Source organism: Pleurodeles waltl, chromosome 9 (genome assembly GCF_031143425.1).
Source record: "Pleurodeles waltl isolate 20211129_DDA chromosome 9, aPleWal1.hap1.20221129, whole genome shotgun sequence".
Classification (NCBI taxonomy): domain Eukaryota; kingdom Metazoa; phylum Chordata; class Amphibia; order Caudata; family Salamandridae; genus Pleurodeles; species Pleurodeles waltl.
In genome coordinates, this window is record NC_090448.1 from 1,180,339,847 (window position 1) to 1,180,362,641 (window position 22,795).

Sequence of the window (22,795 nt, forward strand, 5' to 3'; positions counted from 1 at the left end):
CAACAACAGCAACAATACAGAGCACTAAACACCACCCAGAGGGGAACACACAATCACTCCGAAGAGAAAGACCTACTAATCATCACTATGAGATTACACTCCAAACACCACTGATATGAGAAAAATCCCCAACTGCCACCAGAAGGAGGACCACCAAACACTAATGCAGAACACCAAACAGGAATTAAAGAAGAACACACTCCCTCGAAAAAGTCATGTCAATTAAAAGGAAGATGAACATCGAACACAACTATTAGGGAAGAAGCACCAACCACAGAGACAATAAGCACTTTTAAACATCACCGCGAGGGACCACAAAAACAGGACACAGAAGGCCTGCCAGCCACTCACAGGAGAACGACCACTTATCACCAGAGGAAATATCATCAAGCACCAGCAGAAATGACAACCAATCACTAGCACCACAAAGGCACATAACCAACCACTACAAACAAGTAGATCATCATACACCACTCAAAGCCCATTGCCACACAGCTCCAGGATGGAGACCGAACATCACTTTGTGATAGACAAACATGCTGAATTTTGTTGCTCTTTAGTTTAAAGACATAAAAGTAGTTTAGGGCTACTATGATGTACATGTGTTCTGGATTAGACGTGCAACTCAAATGCTTGACCATATAGGGGCGTGGACAATTTAGAGTAGGCCACACAACAGAACTGTCTCAGCTCCTCCAAGAGAAGATACCAGCCTGAGGTGGTAAAGAGGAAAAATTGTAAAGGGTCCAAAACCTTCCTGGCGTCCTGTACACCCAAATCTGCAAGATCCCTACACTGGCAGTTCTGGATCAGGGGCAGTTATCATACACTGGCAGTTCTGGATCAGGGACAGTTATCAGTGGATTGTCAGACAGCAAGGGCTCTGGTATCATACCTTCTCCATGGCTTGGTGCTCAGAGCTCAGCATGGCATCTGTAGGCAAGGCTTGACGGAGCTCATCTGCAATGCTACGAAGCACAGCATCTTCGTTACTCTGCAACAGGTCCTCAAAGTCATCTACAACAAGGAGAGAGTATGGTCAGAGGCAAAACAACACCCCTCAAAGCTCCCCCAGAAGCCAAAGATAAATCAGCAGGAACCTCTCAAATGGCAGTTTGACAAACCAGAAACAGCAGACAGGATTCAGAGCATGATAGGAAGTCAGAGTGAACAACAAAAACACTTCACAGAGAGAAGAAAGCAGCTAGAAATCCATCAGAGCAATGTTAGGGACAGGAAGGAGAAATGTGAGCAGTCGCGACAGAGCACAATGACAAGCCAGGACAGACCACCATGAGCTAGGACAGAGCACTGGAAGGAGCTAGGAAAAGATTTGCAAGTAGCGAGGTACTCCTCTGGGCAACTGAAGGACCCCCTCCCCCAGGGAGCCTGGACACAGCATCACTACCTCCAAAAGAAGCAGGTAACTAAAGTGCCTGATGACTCAGAGAAGAGTCTAAGGGTGCTTTGCTACCCCCAAAGAGAGCTCATCTTTCTAGCAGAGTACTCCTCTGCTCCCCACAGAAGTTCAACTTGCTCTATTTGGGATCTGTTTTGAACCTAATGCTTTCCATGGATTATTTCTCTAGACATCTCTACAAAAGGGTTTGTCTGCCAAACCACGCTACTCTCACTGAGGCTACTTCTCCTGCCATGTACAGAATATTTTGGGTGCTATTTTCTTCATTAAGGTCATTTCACCCATCCAGGTGCTCTTAGCCTCAAGGAAAGCATACCTTTGACTTAGACTAACCCTCTGCTTCTCCTTCAGGGATACTAGTAACCAGGAGAGTTTCTTCTCTCTCCTCCTGATCTCGGTTAGCTGGCTTCCAACAGAGAGTGGAACTGCTTCTCCTCTTCCTGATATCAGCATGACTGTCCAACCTCACAATGCTGCATGATCCCTTCAGGGAGCATCTCCCCTATCTCAGGATGCTGCAAGAACCCTTCAGGGTGCATCGTCCCTACCTCAGGATGCTGCAAGATCCCTTCAGGGTGCATCTCCATAACCTCAGGGTGCTACAAGATTCCTTCGGGGTGCATCTCCCCTACCTCAAGATGCTGCAAGCTCCCCTCAGGGTGTGTCTCTATTACCTCAGGATGCTGCAAGATCCCTTCAAGGTTCATTTCCCCTACCTCAGGCTGCTGCAAGATCCCTTCAGGATGCGTTTTCCCTACATCCCCTACCTCAGGATGTTGCAAGATCCCTTCAGGGTGCATCTCCCGTACCAGAGGATGCTGCACAATCCCCTTGGGGTGCGCCTCTCCTACCTCAGGATGCTGCAAGATCCCTTCATGGTGTGTCACCCCTACCTAAGAGTTCTGCAAGATCCTCTCAGGGTGTGTCTCACCTACCTCAGGGTGCTGCAAGATCCTGTCAGGCTGAGTGTCTCCTACCTTAGGGTGCTGCTCTATCCCCTCAAGGTGCTCCTTTCTACAGGGTCCTCTATGCCCTCAGGGTTAATCTCTTGCACCTTAAGGTGCAACACTATCACGTCAGGGTGCTGCCCTATCCCCTCAGGGTGCATCTCTCCCATCCTTGGGTGTAATTCTATCCCATTAGGGTGCATCTCCCCTACCTCAGGGTGTCCCTGAATCCCCTCACGGTCCATCTCTACCGCCTCAAGGCATAGCTCTCTGGTGTTTCTCTGTTCGCTCAGGGTGTGTCTCTCCTACGTCAGGGTGCTGCAAGATCCTTTCAGGGATCATCTCTCCCATGCCAGGGTGCTGCTCAATCCCTCGGGGTGCCTCTCCCGCACCTGAAGGTGCTGCTCTATCTCCTCAGGTTGCCCATCTCGGTTTGTTGCTCCATCCCCCCCCCAAACAGTGTGCACCTGTCCTACCTCAGGGTGCCCCAGTGTCCCCTCACCGTCTGCTTCTACCTCCTCAGGTGCATCTCTCCCATGACAGGGTGCTCCTCAATCCCTCAGGGTGCCTCTCTTGCATCCAATGACGCTGCTCTACCCCGTCGGAGTGCACCTCTCCTACCTCAGGGTGTCTCTATTCTCACAGCACATCCATCTCACCCCAGGGTACTGCCCTACTCCCTCAGGGTTCACCTTTCCCACCCCAGGGTGCTTGATGCCCTTAGGGTCCATCACTTGCACCCTAAGGTGATGCTCCATCCCCTCAGAGGCAAGGTTCATCTCTTCCACCTCAGGGTACTGCTCCTTCTCCTCAGGACGCAGCTCTCCCTCATACTCAGGGTCCTGATCTATTGCCTCAGGGTGCATCCCTACCCCAGCAGGGTGCTGCTGTATCCACTCAGAGTGCATCCCTATCACACCAGCCTGCTGCTCTATTCACACACAGGCCATCTTGTCCACCTCACAGTGGCGCCCCTTCCCCTCAGGATGCGTCTTTTCCACTTCAGGGTACTGCCCTGACCCAATCTTGTGTTTACATCTTGAACTTACAGCTGGAAAGCTTCCACCACCATAGTAATGGACTTCTGGATTACCAGCTCCTGTAGATGTGCACAACTGCATTCTTCATTTGGACTACTGGACAGCTCCTGCATCACAATACTGTATGTATCTTTATTTATAGCAATCTCAGTTCTGATATTCTCAGCTTACTCTGCTTTTACCATTTTTCTCGGTCTAGTATGTGTAGGAAGTTGGGTTCTGGTGGCAGAAACCCACCCCACTTTTTGCCTGGTTTTTGATGCAACTTTGACTGAAGTGCGCTGGGTTCCTGCTAACCAGGTCCTCTGTGCCAGTGTTCCTTCCCCAAAACAAGACACCTGGTCACTTGATCCCCAAGTGGCCAGACCCCTTAGCACCTTTGTAAGTTCCTAGTAAATGGTGTCTCTGGTACCTAAGGCAGGGGTACAAAAGAGGATCTCCCAAGAGCTGCAGCACAGCTTGTGCCACTCTAACGGACCCAGCACCAAACTCGTACAGACTGCCACTGCAGGCTGCGTGACAAGGTGCTCCAAAAAGTGAACACACGACATGGCACATATTTGTGTGCCATGTCCCCCAACACTGCCTGTAATACTTGTAATTCATCCCTACAGCATGCCTTACAGCTCTAAGGTAGGATGCATTAGATTACAGGTGATGGCATATCTACATGAGCAAATAGGCCCCTACTATGTCTTTGTCGATTCTTAGACATAATAGGTTAACAGGGAAGGCATTTTAAATACATGTGCTGGGCACTGGTCAATACGAGTTCCCCAGCTACATGATGGCTTCACTGAAACTAGGGATGATTGGTATCAAACATCTCGTATTAATAAACTCTAACTGATTCCAGTGATGAATTGATTAATACATGAACTCAGAGGGCACCTTAGAGGTGCCTCCTGAAAACCTACCAATTGCTGGTAGGATGACTGACTAGTTTTAACTGGCCTGCCACCAACATAAAGGTTTCTGACCCCCAAGTATAAGAGCCTCTGCTCTCAGGCTGTCAGGAACAACGCCTGCTCTGGCAAGGGTGTTAACACACCCTCCCAACACAATGACATGCAAATCTGCATTCCAGGGCAGAGGGCTTCAAAGAGACCCACCCTTGGTATAAAGATCTGGCATCCCTCAGAAGGGAGATGCCGACTCCCCTGCCCCAGGGCCCATTTGGCACCTGGACAAGTGGGAGAATTAGTAGTCAGGAAGCCATGTCCACTCTAAGGTCAGTTGCACCCCTAAGGTGAGATGCCTCATGTGGACACGAAATCTGAAAGACTGCCATCTTGGTAATGGCAGAACTAGGAACTCTGGGACAGGGTTATGCCCACTTCCCACAGGAAGTGGTCATATAGGGAGGAGCAGTGACGCCAAGGGTAATTAGCCCATCGGCTACTACCCTACACTCCCCTAAAACCCATAAATTGAGTATTTAAGGGAGCCCTTGGTACCAGGAAATCAGTTTCCTGCTGACCTACAAAGAAGGAGGACACTCAAGAGCAGCAAAAGCAAAGACTGAGGAAAAAGCAATTGACCTGGCACCAGCCCTGCAAGCATGTTTGCTGTTTCAATGGAATTGTGCCAAAGCCCTCTCATCCTGTTAGCGGCCGTGCCTCCAAAAGCCTTGGACGACTGTCTGCCTTCAACAAAGAGAGGAAATCCGGTGGAGAAGCCGGGTTGCTTCCCTGCATCCTGCAGGCACCCCAAGAGACCTGAGAGGACTCCAGACTGCCAAAACCTGACACTTGAAAGCACCACTGCATCTAGCCCAAGCTGAAGTGGGCCAACAGTGAAAGCGTGGGTCCCTGGCCCTCCAGAGACAAAGAGACTTGCCCACTGTGAACTCAACCGTGAGTGCTCCTGGTGACAAAAAGTCTACACCTCAAGACACCTCTGCACCCATTGTCCCTAGAGAAGAGGACCTAAGGTGTCTCCCACATCCCTGAGCATCATGAGAGCTGAACCCACTTGCTGGTTCAGCTCGTCTGGCCTCCCAGTCCAAACCTGCAGCCTCCTTTTAACCGGACTGATACCCATTAGCTAACATTGGGCCCGATGCTGGAAAGCATCTCTGCACCTGGCCACCTCAGTGCCACCCGAGGTGACCAGTTGGTGCGGCCTTGGACCTTGCCCCATACTTACCTTAAGTCCAGGCGATTGGGCCCGTAAGTCACTGTACTATACCTATATGCAGTATTTGTTTTTCCTCCACAGGATAACATTGCCACCTCTGAAAAATGCACTGTCTACTTTTGAAACCTGAAAGTATTTCTCTTGCAAACCATACTTACCTGATTGTATTGATTCTGGTGCCTAAATAGATATAAGATGTTTCTAAATTGGTGTGAATCTCCTTATTGAGTCGTGTGCATCAATTATTGACTGTGTGTGTATTTGCAGATGTCTAACACACGTACATGGTACAGAGAAAGGGCTAGTCAATAGCGTCATGTGTGAGGTCAAATATAACATCAGGTTTTGCGGCCGATGATAGCCTGGTACCACCGCCACTTCCCACTCCTGACTGTCAGAACACACCAAACCTCTGAGGGGTTCATCTCCCTGGGTAACAATACAAACACAATTTAGTTTTAATTTAAATTATTTAAAAATAGGTCTGAGTAAATCGTTATCTGTCACGGTGTGTATGCAAATATATAACCGCTTTTGAATTAAAGGGGCATGCATGGTATGTTTGCTGGGGATGCCTGCCTCCCCCTCCCGGGACCTCCGTGCCCCAGGGCAAAGCAGGAAGCAGCTGGACTAACCCACTCCGATGATGAATGTGTCCAAAGCCTGCAAGCAGGGCTCAGGAGAGGCGATAGCCTGCAAGCTGCCAGCCACTGGAAAAGCCCTGAGCAAAGTGCGGACCCTGCCTTTGTATCAAAGAGCACACTGGAAGTACAGCCAGCTATTGCAGAGCTTCACAGCAAACATACCTAGGGGGTGCGCCTGCCACCGAAGGAGGGTCAGCGCTTGAGGTTGGAAAGTGGTGAGGCATCGCTGATCCTAATGAAAGTATACACTGATCAGTACGGTGATTGCAAGAAGACAAGGGTTAAAGGCCCTCTGTAAAATCCGATTGCTTTCCATATGGATTTGCCGCATGGAGCCAGAAAGCAGGTCTCAAAGCTTTGGAGCCAGAACTGAGAGTCACCATCCATTCATTTTCCTAACAGAAGTCACAGCTCGTCCGTTTCAACAAGATGGCCTTGTCAAGAAGTGTGACGTTAATGATTTAATTGCGCATGACAAGCACCCGCCATCTTAAATTTGGGCAATATTAATTTAATATTGTAACTGGAGCGATTTTCCCTGTGCATCTGTAGCGTGTAAGGGGAGATCAATGTGAATAGTTGCGGTCACAATTCTCTTTGTGCAGTAGCGGGGGCGGAAAGATGCACCCTCGGAAAACAGCCTCTAACATTCGAACTTGGTCTTTGAATGAACTGCAAATGTAACAAGAGAAGAACATGATTTACAGCCCTATTTAGAGAAACAGACCTGGAGCAACTGAAAACATTGGGTGCATGTAGGAAGTTGGCTCTGTATATACTATTTCACAGTGAGAGATAGTGTGCACAGAGTCCAAGGGTTCCCCTTAGAGGTTGATAGTGGCAAAGAGATAATTCTAATGCTCTATTCTGTGGTAGTGTGGTCGAGCAGTAGTCTTATCAGAGGGTAGTGTTAAGCATGTGTTGTACACACACAGGCAATAAATGAGGAACACACACTCAAAGACAATTCCAGGCCAATAGGTTTTTGTATAGAAAAATATATTTTCTTAGTTTATTTTAAGAACCACAGGTTCAAGATTTACAAACAATACTTTAAATAAAAGGTATTTCACTCAGGTATCTCAGGAACTTTGAATTATCACAGTAGCATGTACATTTTTGGCAAAAATGGCAATAAGCTATTTTAAAAGTGGACACTGCAAAAATCAACAGTTCCTGGGGGAGGTAAGTAAATGTTAATTTCACAGGTAAGTAAAACACTTACAGGGTTCAAAGTTGGGTCCAAGGTAGCCTACCGTTGGGGGTTCAAGGCAACCCCAAAGTTACCACACCAGCAGCTCAGGGCTGGTCAGGTGCAGAGGTCAAAGTGGTGCCCAAAACACATTGGCTTCAATGGAAATGGGGGTGCCCCGGTTCCAGTCTGCCAGCAGGTAAGTACCAGTGACTTCGGAGGGCAGATCAGGGGGGTTTTGTAGGGCACCGGGGGGGGGGGGGGAGGGGGGACAGGGACACCAGCAGGCACAGAAAGTACACCCTCAGCAGCACAGGGGCACCCGGGTGCAGAGTGCAAACAGGCGTCTGGTTTCTAATGGGAATCAATGGGGAGACCCAGGGGTCTCTTCAACGATGCAGGCAGGCACGGGGGGCTCCTCGGGGTAGCCACCACCTGGACTAGGCAAAGGGTTGCCTGGGGGTCACTCCAGCACTGGAAGTCGGTTCCTTCCGTTCCTGGGGGCTGCGGGTGCAGTGTTTTCCAGGCGTCAGGTTCCTTGAAGCAGGCAGTTGCGGTCAGGGGGAGCCTCTGGAATTCCTCTGCAGGCGTCGCTGTGGGGGTGCTGGGGGGTCAACTCTGGCTACTCACGGGCTTGCAGTCGCCGGGGAGTCCTCCCTGTAGTGTTAGTTTTCCGCAGGTCGAGCCGGGGGCGTCTGGTGCAGAGTGGAAAGTCTCACGCTTCCGGTGGGAAACGTGTGGTCTTTAAAAGTTGCTTCTTTGTTGCAAAGTTGCAGTTTTGTTGAACAGGGCCGCTGTTCTCGGGAGCTTCTTGGTCCTTTTAGATGCACGGCAGTCCTCTGAGGCTTCAGAGGTCGCTGGTCCCTGTTGGATGCGTTGCTGTTGCAGTTTTTCTTTAAGTGGGGAGACAGGCCGGTAGGGCTGGGGCCAAAGCAGTTGTCGTCTCCGTCTTCTCTGCAGGGCTTCAGGTCAGCAGTCCTTCGTCTTCAGGTTGCAGGAATCTATCTTCCTCGGTTCTGGGAGCCCCTAAATACTCAATTTAGGGGTGTGTTTAGGTCTGGGAGGGCAGTAGCCAATTGCTACTTGCCCTGAGGGTGGCTACACCCTCTTTGTGCCTCCTCCCTCTGGGGGAATCCTCCTTCTACAAGATGGAGGATTTCTAAAAGTAAGAGTCACCTCAGCTCAGGACACCTAAGGGGCTGTCCTGACTGGGGGGTGACTCCTCCTTATTTTCCTCATTATCTCCTCCAGCCTTGCCGCCAAAAGTGGGGGCAGTGGCCGGAGGGGCGGGCATTTCCACTAGCTGGGATGCCCTGTGGCGCTGTAACAAAAGGGGGTGAGTCTTTGAGGCTCACCACCAGGTGTTACAGTTCCTGCAGGGGGAGGTGAGAAGCACCTCCACCCAGTACAGGCTTTGTTCCTGACCACAGAGTGACAAAGGCACTCTCCCCATGTGGCCAGCAACATGTCTGGTGTGTGGCAGGCTGGCAAAAACTAGTCAGCCCACACTGGTAGTCGGGTATGTTTTCAGGGGGCAGCTCTAAGATGCCCTCTGGGTGCATTTCACAATAAAATGTACACTGGCATCAGTGTGCATTTATTGTGCTGAGAAGTTTGATACCAAACTTCCCAGTTTTCAGTGTAGCCATTATGGTGCTGTGGAGTTTGTGTCTGACAGACTCACAGACCATATACTCTTATGGCTGCCCTGCACTTACAATGTCTAAGGTTTTGCTTAGACACTGTAGGGGGATAGTGCTCATGCACCTATGCCCTCACCTGTGGTATAGTGCACCCTGCCTTAGGGCTGTAAGGCCTGCTAGAGGGGTGACTTATCTATGCCATAGGCAGTGTGGGGTTGGCATGGCACCCTGAGGGGAGTGCCATGTCGACTTAGTCATTTTCTCCCCACCAGCACACACAAGCTGGCAAGCAGTGTGTATGTGCTGAGTGAGGGGTCCCTAGGATTGCATAAGACATGCTGCAGCCCTTAGAGACCTTCCCTGGCATCAGGGCCCTTGGTACCAGGGGTACCAGTTACAAGGGACTTACCTGGGTGCCAGGGTTGTGCCAATTGTGGAGACAAAGGTACAGTTTAGGGAAAGAACACTGGTGCTGGGGCCTGGTTAGCAGGGTCCCAGCACACTTTCAAATCATAACTTGGCATCCGCAAAGGCAAAAAGTCAGGGGGTAACCATGCCAAGGAGGCATTTCCTTCCAGCGAACGTGTGGAATCCTCTTAGAGAAAGGGAAAAGTAGTTTTAAACAGAAGCTACAATGGGACAAGTGGAAGATTTAAGTACTGGGGTGCTGCTCTGTGGGAGGAAACGAAAGACAAAAAGGAGGGACAAAGAGAAAGGAATGACCACTAGCAAGCAAGGATTTTTCAAGGACACTCAAATGAAAAGCAGTGGGTGGCCTTTAAGCCCGCATGGAAGTATATTATTACAGTATAAAAGAGGTCTTTAAGCTCGACCTAAAAAAGCTCATCTGCAATCTGCAGGGTATTCCCCTCTCTCCAGCCACCACAGGCTCACAAGAACTGTGTCACACTGTGCAGCTCGAGCCATCTGTGGTTTATAAGGTTATCCAGCTTGCACGTCCCTGTAATGCACATGTAGTCGCAGAAGAACCTCATAGGGTGTGAAGCACAGCACTCTGTGGAGTGGGCTCTGCACAGTGTAGGAGGCTGCAGGTGCCCAAGCACAAATGGAGGCACCTAACGAAACAGGTACTTGGCAGATGCGCGTACTGTAAGTAACACTGGTGAAAACTATCACTGTTGCAAGCTGCGGCAACTGCAGGTTATCTTAAATGTCCTGCTTAAAGGTGCTATGAATAGTGGCAGCGCATATGGTGACAGAAGTTGTGAAAGTGCCCGGATGCAAGCTGCTGTTGGAGCTCCAGGTACAGGTGATGCTATGCTGCCTTGTGCCTCCATGCTGCAGGTTGGTTTGCACCTTCTGCCAGACTATTAACAAAGCCTTGGGGGGGGGGGGTTGCTGTGAGTCCTGGAGACAGGCATTCCCTGGGGAGCAGGGCAGTTCCTTGGTAAATTCAGATTAACCACTCTTTGCTGTACAAGACGTGCAGAAGAAGTCTGGTGAAAGTGCTTCTGATGCAGAAGAACGTTGCTGCAAACTTGCAGACAGTACAATGCCTTCCTGCCCAGTGTGATTCACTGTTGCACTGTAAGCACCCTGGTGTGTTAGGTTGTTAGAAATGGGGTTCCTGGTTGGCTAGGGTAGGCACCTAAGCCAGGCAGGGACCACCACTCTAGTCAGGGCAAGGGAGCTACACACCCAAGATAACCCCTGCTCACTCCCTTGGTAGCTTGGCACAGAGCAGTAAGGCTTATTCTCAGAGGCAATGTGTAAAGCATTTGCACAATACGCACACAGCACTAGTGACACAATAAATACACCACACAGAAAACTCAACAAGTTATATAAAAATAAACTGTATTCCACAAGACATCATTAGACCAAAAACTACATGTATCAGTAGTACCATGCTACACAAGTAGTTGTCACATCAAACGGCTTATTAGTACTCTGCGAAAGCAAACAATAGTCAGGTAAACACTGAGGTTACTAATATTCTGCAACACAAGCAGTAGTGAGGTCATTATTATCACCAAAAATTCACATCATAGTAAACACATTATCATGAATGCCAGGACATCACCCTGAATGCACCTAAAAGAGAAACCTTCTTAAATGGCTGATCGTTATCACCAGCATATAGGCACATATCAAGAAAACATTTTGACAGGGCATAAGATTCTAGACACACTGTATCACAGACCAATCCTGCAAACAGGCATGTCACCCCAACATGGCAGCATGACGTGTTGTAAGTATCAGGTCATAATAAAAGACAGGAAACACTGAGGGTGAAAAGGAACACAGAGATGCCCCGTAAATTACAGAGTAATCTCCAAACATACCAACATGGAACCTTTGCACGTATGCACTTCTGTTACGTATTATATGGTAAAGCGAGCACCCTCGTGCCACACAGGAGCCCCTCTTCTGCAAAATACAGTATTCCTTGGGAAGGCGAAAAGACGGGGACCGTTCGGGTCCAAAGAGAATCATTGCAGGGCCATCCTCCGAGGGCCCACTCCTGTACCAAAATTCCACCACTGCCGACATGGCCACCTGTTGCCTTGCAGCGGTGTTCCTGTGGCTGTCCGCAGTTTTAGGCGCAGCCTTCTTCTGATAGTATGCAGGATAGGGAAGAGGCGTCCTCTAAGATCACACCTCTCCTTCAGTAACAATACGGCCTGGGGAGATCCTCCGGGCTCGGGGACCCCACCTAACAAGGGACCATTCTCCAAGTCACCTCGGGTCGGGACTGCAGCCTCAGTCCTTGTGGCATCCCCAGGCAACTCCTTCCGGTTCCACAGGGGCTAGCCTCTCCAGGTCCTCCACTCCTCACTAGCACTCTGCACTGCTGCAATCAGGTGGCCGCACGGACCTCGGGCAACCAGCAGAGCGTTCCCTGAGCCAGTCTTCACTCATCCAGGAAGTTGCTTCTCCTGTTCTTGGGCCACAGTGGTGAAGTGCATCCGGGGTAGAGGCCTGCTTGTGCCCTGGGGGGCACCAAACTGGGCATGCTTCTTTTGCGCTGTGTCACGGCGTCACTCTGAAGTCCTGACCACAGGGTAGCCCTCCTGCACCCAGTACAACACTCCTCAAGTGATACTAAGTCGAGAAAAGCTGGGAAAGGACACACCACCCAGCCCCTGGAGATCACTGAGGAATGGCCAAAGAAAAGACAAACAAAAGACTAAAACAAGCAGTGGGCCAGCACATCAGGGTCCTTGGGGCAAAGCTGCAGCCCTTCTTGCCACCCAGCAGGCCACTGGTCAGTGCAACAAGCAGGTCAGTCCTGAGGGCGGTTCCTCACAGTAGCGAAACAGGTTTCTCTGGCAGGTCCATGCAGTGTCGAAAAATGTGGGGTAAAACCCCCTGTACTTATACTCATTCTGCTCAGCTTCCACAAAGGTGGAGAGGGGGCTTCAATCAGTTCTAACCAGTTCCAGGAATGTACCCTTCTCCTCCAACACTGACTCCAGACATCAGTAGGGGGTAAACAATCCCTTTGTGAAACCAGGGCACAGCCTTTACAGATGCATGTGTGCTCCATCTCTACCGCTACCAGCTCAAGAAGATTATCCAGTATGCAGATGCCCTCCTGTGACACCTCCACCCTCCCTGTGTGATGGCTGTCTGGAAGGTATGCACAAAGCCCAGCTGTCACGCTACCCCAGATGCGGATTGGACTCAAGCTGCAAAACACCAGAGTCGTAAGCACAGAGAAATGCTCACTTTCTTAAAGTGGCACTTCTATAATGGTAATAAAAGATCCACCTACACCAGTAAGAAGCATTTCTCACTACCATTAAAACATACTAAACATGCCCATGCTATTCCTCATAGATCAAAGATACCAGTTAGACATATGTCAGGGCATTTCCAATGCAATCCTATGAGAGGAGCAGCGCTCACAGTAATGAGAAACTAAACAGGCTGTTTGTCACTACTGTGACATGTAGTACATAAATATATATGTCCTTTCTTTTACATACACAGCACCCTGCCCATAGGGCTATCTAGGGCCTACCTTGGGGGTGACTTAGGTGTAGTAAAAAGGGAGTTTTAGGCCTTGGCAAGTAGTTTGCCAAGTTAGCGTAGCAGTGAACTGCACGCACGGGCCCTGCAGTGTTGTAAAGGCTACTTCTGAGGGTGGTGAAATCTGCGCTGCAGGCCCACAAGTAGCATTTAATTCACAGGCCCGGGTATATGTATAACACTTTACAAGGCACTAACAGGTAAATTAAATAAGTCAAACAGGTGCATATTAAGTTGTAGGGGGTGCACATACTCTTCAGTACTGATTAGCAGTGATAAAGTGTCCAGAGTCCTAGAGACAACAACAAAAGTCTCAGAAAAATAGGAGAATGAAGGCAAAAAGTTTGGGGATGACCCTGCAAAAAGGGCCAGGTCCAACACAGGCGTTGTCACTTGTCAGGTAAGTTTGCTTTTTTTGCAGTGTCTGTTCCATCTGCACCACATAGATGCTACTATTTTGCACCACCACCCCCCCAACCAGGGCCGCAACTGAAAGTGGTTCCATGCCCTATACAGATTGAAGGTCCTGTGAGAAAAACATCGCAGCTCTGCTCTTCTTTTGAAAACGTTATACAATTTAACACCAAACCTGGATTAGAGGTGGTGTTAAATGTTATAATATTTTCAAAACGGCAGCAGTAGAGTCCCAGTGCACCCCGGGAGGCTGGAAACTAAAAGCGAACACACTTAGGGACTTGACAAGCTGCTGATTTTGTTACTGTGTGCTGATATTGCAGCACTGATGCAAAATAGGCCCTCAGTAACTAAAACCTGGTCCCCAACCTTTCCAACCTCCAGGGGACAATGCCCAGTACTATCAATCTGGGCCTGCAGAGGGCTGGCACAACGAAGACTTTGAAAAAGACCACATATTAGCAGATAATTATTGATGAAAGGAAGAAAAATGCTTCTTCTCTTTGAACAACCAACATAGCTGTTGTTCCAACTCTGGACCGAAGAGTTTAACTTCTTCTGAAGGAAGAAGTACTGAATTTCTATGAACTGGATCAGCATGCCATTCTTTGCTAAACAAGTTCTTCAGGGCTGCAATACCTTCACCAATGCGGACACTCACTTCATCAAAGGATATGTCAGATAAAATAAATTCCACCTGTGTTAGAAATGGGGTCTCTAGTTGGCAGTGGTTTGCACCCTGTCCAAGTAGGGACCCTCTCTCTAGTCAGGGTAAGTTCAGATAACCCCTGTACCACCCTGTGAGAAAGTAGCCTCTTTCTAGCCTTGTTACCCCCACTTTTGGCCTGTTTGTGAGTGTATGTCAGGGTGTTTTCACTGTCTCACTGGGATCCTGCTAGCCAGGGCCCAGTGCTCATAGTGAAAACCCTATGTTTTCAGTATGTTTGTTATGTGTCACTGGGACCCTGCTAGCCAAGACCCCAGTGCTCATAAGTTTGTGGCCTATATGTATGTGTTCCCTTTGTGATGCCTAACTGTCTCACTGAGGCTCTGCTAACCAGAACTTCAGTGGTTATGCTCTCTCTTTACAAATTGTCGCTAACAGGCTAGTGACCAATTTCACCAATTTACATTGGCATACTGGAACACCCTTATAATTCCCTAGTATATGGTACTGAGGTACCCAGGGTATTGGGGTTCCAGTAGATCCCTATGAGCTGCAGCATTTCTTTTGCCACCCATAGGGAGCTCTGACAATTCTTACACAGGCCTGCCACTGCAGCCTGAGTGAAATAACGTCCACGTTATTTCACAGCCATTTTACACTGCACTTAAGTAACTTATAAGTCACCTATATGTCTAACCTTTACCTGGTAAAGGTTGGGTGCTAAGTTACTTAGTGTGTGGGCACCCTGGCACTAGCCAAGGTGCCCCCACATGGTTCAGGGCCAATTCGCCGGACTTTGTGAGTGCGGGGACACCATTACACGCGTGCACTACATATAGGTCACTACCTATATGTAGCTTCACAATGGTAACTCCGAATATGGCCATGTAACATGTCTATGATCATGGAATTGCCCCCTCTATGCCATCCTGGCATAGTTGGCACAATCCCATGATCCCACAGGTCTATAGCTCAGACCTGGGTACTGCCAAACTGCCTTTCCCGGGGTTTCACTGCAGCTGCTGCTGCTGCCAACCCCTCAGACAGGCTTCTGCCCTCCTGGGGTCCAGCCAGGCCTGGCCCAGGAAGGCAGAACAAAGGACTTCTTCAGAGAGAGGGTGTTACACCCTCTCCCTTTGGAAAATGGTGTTAGGGCTGGGGAGGAGTAGCCTCCCCCAGCCTCTGGAAATGCTTTCATGGGCACAGATGGTGCCCATTTCTGCATAAGCCAGTCTACACCGGTTCAGGGACCCCTCAGCCCTGCTCTGGCGCGAAACTGGACAAAGGAAAGGGGAGTGACCACTCCCCTGACCTGCACCTCCCCTGGGAGGTGCCCAGAGCTCCTCCAGTGTGCTCCAGACCTCTGCCATCTTGGAAACAGAGGTGCTGCTGGCACACTGGACTGCTCTGAGTGGCCAGTGCCAGAAGGTGACGTCAGAGACTCCTTCTGATAGGCTCCTTCAGGTGTTGCTAGCCTATCCTCTCTCCTAAGTAGCCAAACCCTCTTTTCTGGCTATTTAGGGTCTCTGTCTTTGGGGATTCCTTAGATAACGAATGCAAGAGCTCATCCGAGTTCCTCTGCATCTCTCTCTTCACCTTCTGCCAAGGAATCGACTGCTGACCGCACTGGAAGCCTGCAAAACTGCAACAAAGTAGCAAAGACGACTACTGCAACTCTGTAACGCTGATCCTGCCGCCTTCTCGACTGCTTTCCTGGTGGTGCATGCTGTGGGGGTAGTCTGCCTCCTCTCTGCACTAGAAGCTCTGAAGAAATCTCCCGTGGGTCGACGGAATCGTCCCCCTGCTACCGCAGGCACCAAAGAACTGCATCACTGGTCCCCTGGGTCTCAGCACGACGAGTGAGGTCCCTTGAATCCAGCAACTCTGTCCAAGTGACTCCCACAGTCCAGTGACTCTTCAGTCCAAGTTTGGTGGAGGTAAGTCCTTGCCTCCCCACGCCAGACTGCATTGCTGGGAACCGCGACTTTTGCAGCTACTCCGGCCTCTGTGCACTTCTGGCAGAAATCCTTTGTGCACAGCCAAGCCTGGGTCCACGGCACTCTAACCTGCATTGCACGACTTTCTAAGTTGTCCCACGTCGCCGGAGGACTCCTTTGTGCGACTTCGGGTGAACACCGTTTCACTCCACTTCGTAGTGCCTGTTCCGGCACTTCTGCGGGTGCTGCCTGCTTCTGAGAGGGCTCCTTGTCTTGCTCGACGCCCCCTCTGTCCCCAGACGCAATTGGCGACATCCTGATCCCTCCTGGGCCACAGCAGCATCCAAAAACCCTAACCGCACGATTTGCAGCTAGCAAGGCTTGTTGGCGGTCTTTCTTCAGGAAAACACTTCTGCACGACTCTCCACGGCGTGAGGGATCCGTCCTCCAAAGGGGAAGTTCCTAGCCCTTGTCGTTCCTGCAGAATCTTCAGCTTCTACTGTCCAGTAGCAGCTTCTTTGCACCCACAGCTGGCATTTCCTGGGCATCTGCCCATCTCCAACTTGCTTGTGACTTTTGGACTTAGTCCCCTTGTTCCACAGGTACCCTTGTTTGGAAATCCATCGTTGTTGCATTGCTGATTTGTGTCTTTCCTGCAGAATTCCCCTATCACGACTTCTAAGTCCTTTGGGGAACTTTAGTGCACTTTGCACTCACTTTTCAGGGTCTTGGGGTGGGCTATTTTTCTAACCCTAACTGTTTTCTTACAGTCCCAGTGACCCTCTACAAGGTCACATAGGTTTGGGGTCCATTCGTGGTTCGCATTCCACTTTTGGAGTATATGGTTTGTGTTGCCCCTATCCCTATGTGTCCCCATTGCATCCTATTGTAACTATACATTGTTTGCACTGTTTTCTAATACTATTACTGCATATTTTGGTATTGTGTACATATATCTTGAGTATATTTGCTATCCTCATACTGAGGGTACTCACTGAGATACTTTTGGCATATTGTCATAAAAATAAAGTACCTTTATTTTTAGTATATCTGTGTATTGTGTTTTCTTATGATATTGTGCATATGACACTAGTGGTACTGTAGGAGCTTCACTCGTCTCCTAGTTCAGCCTAAGCTGCTCTGCTAAGCTACCATTATCTATCAGCCTAAGCTGCTAGACACCCTATACACTAATAAGGGATAACTGGGCCTGGTGCAAGGTGTAAGTACCCCTTGGTACTCACTACAAGCCAGTCCAGCCTCCTACACCTCCCCCCGATAGCATGGCTCAAGCAGTCAGGCTTACCTCAAAAGGCAATGTGTAAAGTATTTGTACACACACACAGAATAACACAGTGAAAGTACCATAAAGGTACTCCACACTAGTTTAGAAGAATAGAAGAATAGCCAATATTTATCTGAAGAAAACAAGACCAAAACAACCAAAATCCAACATACACAAGCAAAGATACAAATGTTCAAAGATTAAACTTCAGTACAGTGCTTAAAAACACAATAGCTACTACTGGGGCTATCACGACGCCTTGACAGAGTCAATCCCAACTGTCTGGCGCTACTCGCCAGGGAGTGCGGGCTGGTCATGGAGTTACACGGACACCAGGTACAGTACCTTTGAAAACGATGAAACAAAGACTCTGGCCGGAGTTGGGGAGATGAGGCGTCGCTGGAGCGGCGTTGGTTCCTTACTGCTACCGAGGAGGGGAGGCTTCAGTTCCTTACCGCTAGGCAGGGGAGGTGATGTGTTGGTTCCTTACGGTTGCAGGAGAGGTGATGAGGTGCCATCGGTGGCGAGGCGTAAGTTCCTCATGATCCGGTAGAGTCGAAGAATCCAGCTAGTCAAGACGCGAGGCGTCAACTTTGTGGTGTCGCATTCACACCACAGGGTCTCAGGTGCTGTGCCGGAGTTGGGTGTCCCGTATGTCAGGGACACGGCTCTCAGAACTCATGCAGGGGTGGGACTTTGGAGGCGCTGAAGTGGCGTCGGACCTGAGGCGTTGGTCACAGTCATTGCATTCAGTGGGGATAACGGCTCCGCTGAAGGCAGCGGCGCAGAGCCGAACAGCAGCACCGGTTTCTTAAGTCGCTCTGGAGTCAATGTACTTGGTTTCTTCTTGGTTTCACCAGAACTCACTCTCAAGGGCCCAGGAACGGGATTTGACACACTTTGGTGAGTCAGTACTCTCAACTAGAGGGCCCAGGTGCTAGCAGATAAAGTCTTTGATGTCCCTGAGACTTCTAACAGGAGGCAAGCTCAGTCCAAGCCCTTGGAGAACCTTTGGAAGTAGGAAGTAGAAAGCAAAGTCCAGTCCTTTCACTCCCAGGACAGTAACAGCAAGCAGCAGGACAGCAAAGCAACAGGTAGAGTGACAGTCCCTCATACAGCAACCAGCTCTTCTTCCTGCAGAATGTCCTCAGTCCAGAAGAATTCTAAAGTTGTGGTCTCAGAGGTCCAATACTTATACTCATTTCTGCCTTTGAAGTAGGCAAACTTCAAAGGAAAGTCTTTGTAGTGCACAAGACCTTGCCTTTCCCTGCCCTGGCCCCAGACGTACTCCGGGTGTGGGAGACTGCTTTGTGTAAGAACAAGGAGCAAGTGTCAGCTCCTCCCACCACTCTAGCCCAGGAAGACTCATTGTGATATGCAGGACACAACTCAGCTTCCTTTGTGTGACTGTCTAGAGAGAATTCACAAACCGCTCAACTGTCATCCTAACCCAGAAGTATATTCCACAGACAGGCAGAGGAACAGAATGGTTAAGCAAGTAAAGGCCAACTCTCCAAACTTACAAATTAAAAACCAACTTCGCCAAAAGATGTATTTTTAAATTGTGAGTTCAGAGATCCCAAACTCCACATCTCTATCTGCTCCCAATGGGAAATTACACTTAAAAGATATCTCAAGGCAATCCAGATGTTACCCTATGGGAGAGGTAGGCCTTGCAAGATGAAAGCTGAATTTAGCAGTATTTCACTATCAGGACATGTACAACACACCAGTAAATGCCCTAACGTTTTAATACACTGCACCCTTCCCACAGGACTCCCTTGGGCCTACCTAAGGGATTACATACATGTAGTAAAAGGGAAAGTTTGGGCCTGGCAAGTGGGTGCACTTGCCAGGTCAAACTGGCAGTTCAAAACTGCACACACAGATACTTCAGTGGCAGGTCTAAGAAATGTTTACCTGGCTACTTGTGGTGGCACAATCAATGCTGGCACACATGATGCACTATACTAGGGACTTACTACTAAATCAAATCATGGATAATCCAATTACCAATACAATTTACACAGGGAGCACTTGCACTTTCACTGGTCAGTAGTAGTAAAGTGCCCAGAGTCCTAAATCCAACAAAAACAGGTCAGAAAAAATAGGAACAAGAAGGCAAAAAGCTTGGGGATAACCCTGCAAAAGGGCCATTTCCAACAACCTGCGTTTTTGATTTCAGCAAAGCAGCGTTCCACTCCAAGCCCTTGTTGATGAATTTAAGGAGCTCTTTAAACTCAGGGATTAGTGACTGAGAAGAATAAGCTCCATAGAAGCCCACTCTCATAGCTAAATGGAATCCAGCATATGACTTTTTCCATGCTAAGTCAACCTTCACATTTGCAGGTTCCTTAAAGAGAACCTCTTCTGCCATAGAGACATGATCAAGTAGGCTTGCAACTCCACCGACACTAGTTCTGGAATAGTTATTCTATACCCTCTAAATAATGTAACCTGGCAATAAACCCGGGATAATTACTCAGAACCAGGTACTTCCATTATTTTAGGATTATATAGTGTATGTGTTGATGCAAAGGTAGGTGCATGGAAGGAGCACACTTAAAATGCCTAAGTATTTGCTACAAAGAGACACCTGCAACATCATACTATGGAAACCCCCTGTTATTACGGAGCTTCATAAATATCTTGAGCAAATTCTCTTTACCAGTGTATATCCCTCTTTGGTCAGAAGTGGATAGTTCTACCTCTTTACCCACGAAGGCAGAGGAATCAGAATGAGAAACCTTGTTTGTCAGCTGTAGAGGCTACTGTCAATTTAATGTACTGGGTCATTGAGGCTTTGCTGCTTTCAAGGCAGTATGGCATTTGTTGTTGTCTTTCACCACAAATCTTTAATAAAGAGATGCTTTGCAAAGAAACGTTATTAGTTTATAATATTGTAGTTGGAGGAGCCAGAACATCCAGAGGACACAATCTCAAAAATGATTCTACGTATTTTGCCCACACAATCGTCCTCATGCCACCCTCTAGACTCTCTCCTGGGAGGAGAAGGTGAGAGGGAAGCATGAAAAGAAAAAGAGTCCTCTAAATCATGCCTATTCTGAGCTGGGCCACAATTTACAAAGTAAGAACACTAGTAAATCGCCATAAACTTCTCTAGAACTGACTCCTAAAAACACAACTTTCCTGAAACTGTGTTCCTTTAAAATGTAATGCTGAAAGGGATGTGTGTGCCAAAATCAAAAATATACACATGAGCAAGTGTGTTACTCAATTCACTTTGTGCGCTACTTTCCCTGTGACCCTGAACACACTATTTAGTGTACTTAGCATTACCCGGATGCAAGTGAGACACTTTTTAAAACCTATGGCAAAATAATAATTATCCCTTTAATCAGACCATACCAGACGCAATCAAAATTATAGTGAAAACCTGTGCTCTCTCTTCTGCCTATCTGCAACTCATACACTGTGTGCAAACCATTCTATGCCTGGCACAGAAGGGCAAGGGGCACCTTCTTGGGGATCCAGCATGGATCCCATGCATCCAGGTCGTAGTCTTAGTCTAAGTCAGCAGAAAAAGAAAAAAAAGGACTGGCAAAGTATGGCACCTATGCAAGAGCTATTGGCTTTGCCAATTTGCCAATGTGTTTTGGCCACATTGTACACTAGTGTAGCTGCTCTTCAGCATGACATTAAAGTTAGTGGGGTAGAGGAGAGTGGTATGGAGTAGAGTGCCGTACAGTGTCATGGATTGGAGTGGCGCTGAGTGGAGTGTTGTGAGTGGAGTAGCGTAGCACAGACTCAAGTAGAGTGGCGTGGGGTGGTGTGCAGTGGCATAGAGTGGCACAGTGTTGTGGAGTAAAGTGGAGTAGCCTGGCAAAGAGCAGTGTGTTGTAGATGGAGTGGGATAGAGTATTAAAGAGAGGAGTAGCATAGAGTGGCGGGGCGTGCAGTGGCTTAGGGTGGAGTAGAGTCATGGAGTGATGTATTGCGGTGTAGAGTGGAGCTGAGTTTTGTAAAATAGAGTATGCATGGTGTGGTGCCCAACTGTAAACAGTGCTTTTTTATTTTACTTTGGTGCTATGAATATTTCAACAACTCCTTCAAACAAACTTCAAAGGCTTTCATATAAAATTATAATAATGTCCATTGCAATTTGCGCTCTGCAAAGAGGCCAAGGATTGGGTGACACTGCTGAATACCACACGATCCGCTAAAAGGCACTGTAAAAACCGCACTTCCTCCAAACTCCGCAGCAGGGACCCGTGCCCTGACAGACGGGCAGCGAGGGGTGCACACACAATGCAAGACTCATCTCTCACACGAAACCAAAAGAGAGTCTGCAAACACTCGCGGTGGATAAATGTGCAGCAAAACACAATGTGAAGTCAAATGTACTAACTGGGACTAAGACACTGATCAATGTTTTGCCTTTAAAGTTCAAGTCATAAATCTGAGGACCCGTTTCAAAGTGAAGCTGTAATTAATTCCAGTTACTGAGCACTGGCAGGACCCGGCTCACTTAAAGCAGTGGCGCACTCCCTAGCCCACACTACAAAGCTCCCACCTTAAATGATAATCTGACATTCTTTCAACCAGACGATACCAGGAGAGTTTTGTGTACTAGAGCCCTTCGTTTGAGAGGTAGAGCGGTGCATCCTGGGAGTTGTAGTCCCGCTTGTTTCACTGGCGGGAAGCGTCAGCGCGCGCTACGTTGTGCTGCGTCGCGAGGACACGCACGTGCACAGCCTCCGCTCCTCGCACGCGCCGACTGGCGGCGAGCACCAGCAGCCCGGGAGGACAGCCCTGCTCACCTCCCTCAAGCTTCCTCACCCTCTCTGATGCTGTGCAGCACCCCCGGCAGGGCCCGGGCCGACACCCCCCGGAGGAGGGAGCGCAGGGCAGACAGGGCACTAGGGACGTCCATGGGGCACCGCAAGCTCTGCTGCGCATGCGCGGGACGCACATCCCGCACGTGCGGGAGCAGGAACTGCTGCACTACGCGTGCGCAATGTAGACGCGGAGGCGGAACGAAACGTCGAACCAATCATCGGCCGTGGACTGAAGCACTAGAGCGCTGACCCACCCATTGAACGTGTCAACGAGCACCGCCATGATACAGATGTTTTAAGAGTCTGCAAAGACCTACTGAATAGGACTTTCAACAAAATCATATGTATTTAATTATTAGTCATGCAGCACTGCAGTACATTTAACCGTGCTTTATTTGCTGTCTGAAGTATTCACAGATATGAGTGATTTTGGTTATATTTTAGTTCAGGCTGGGACATTAAAATACTGGTAGTGCTGGTAGAAAACTGGTCTGGCGGCAACTCTAGGAGCAGCGGGCTCCCAACCCTGCAGTGTATAGCTACCGAGTTTCCCAGGTCCATGCGTCATTGGAATGGAGCAGCACATCATGCATGGACCTGGGGAACTTGGCATGGCTGGCAGTGTGTTTAAAATGTGTCTTCCAGATCTGAATGGTCAGGTGTAGTCTCAGA

At 48.9% G+C, this 22,795-nt stretch overlaps 1 protein-coding gene across 3 annotated transcripts in view; it reads right to left on the reverse strand.

Annotated features, from left to right (window-relative positions):
* Positions 1-22,285, reverse strand: part of LOC138260518 (uncharacterized) — a 68,542-nt gene extending 46,257 nt beyond the window's left edge. Inside the window, exons 1-2 of one of the 3 annotated variants that reach the window (XM_069209110.1) lie at positions 22,106-22,285; positions 896-1,017 (exon numbers count right to left, since the gene is read on the reverse strand). In XM_069209110.1, the coding sequence (XP_069065211.1) occupies positions 896-1,017; positions 22,106-22,259 (276 nt within the window). In that variant the 5' untranslated portion in view covers positions 22,260-22,285. Of the gene's footprint in view, positions 1-895; positions 1,018-21,858; positions 21,980-22,105 lie in introns of those variants that run through there. The other 2 variants (XM_069209111.1, XM_069209112.1) reach the window with 2 other exon arrangements.
* Between the last annotated feature and the right edge of the window lie 510 nt (positions 22,286-22,795).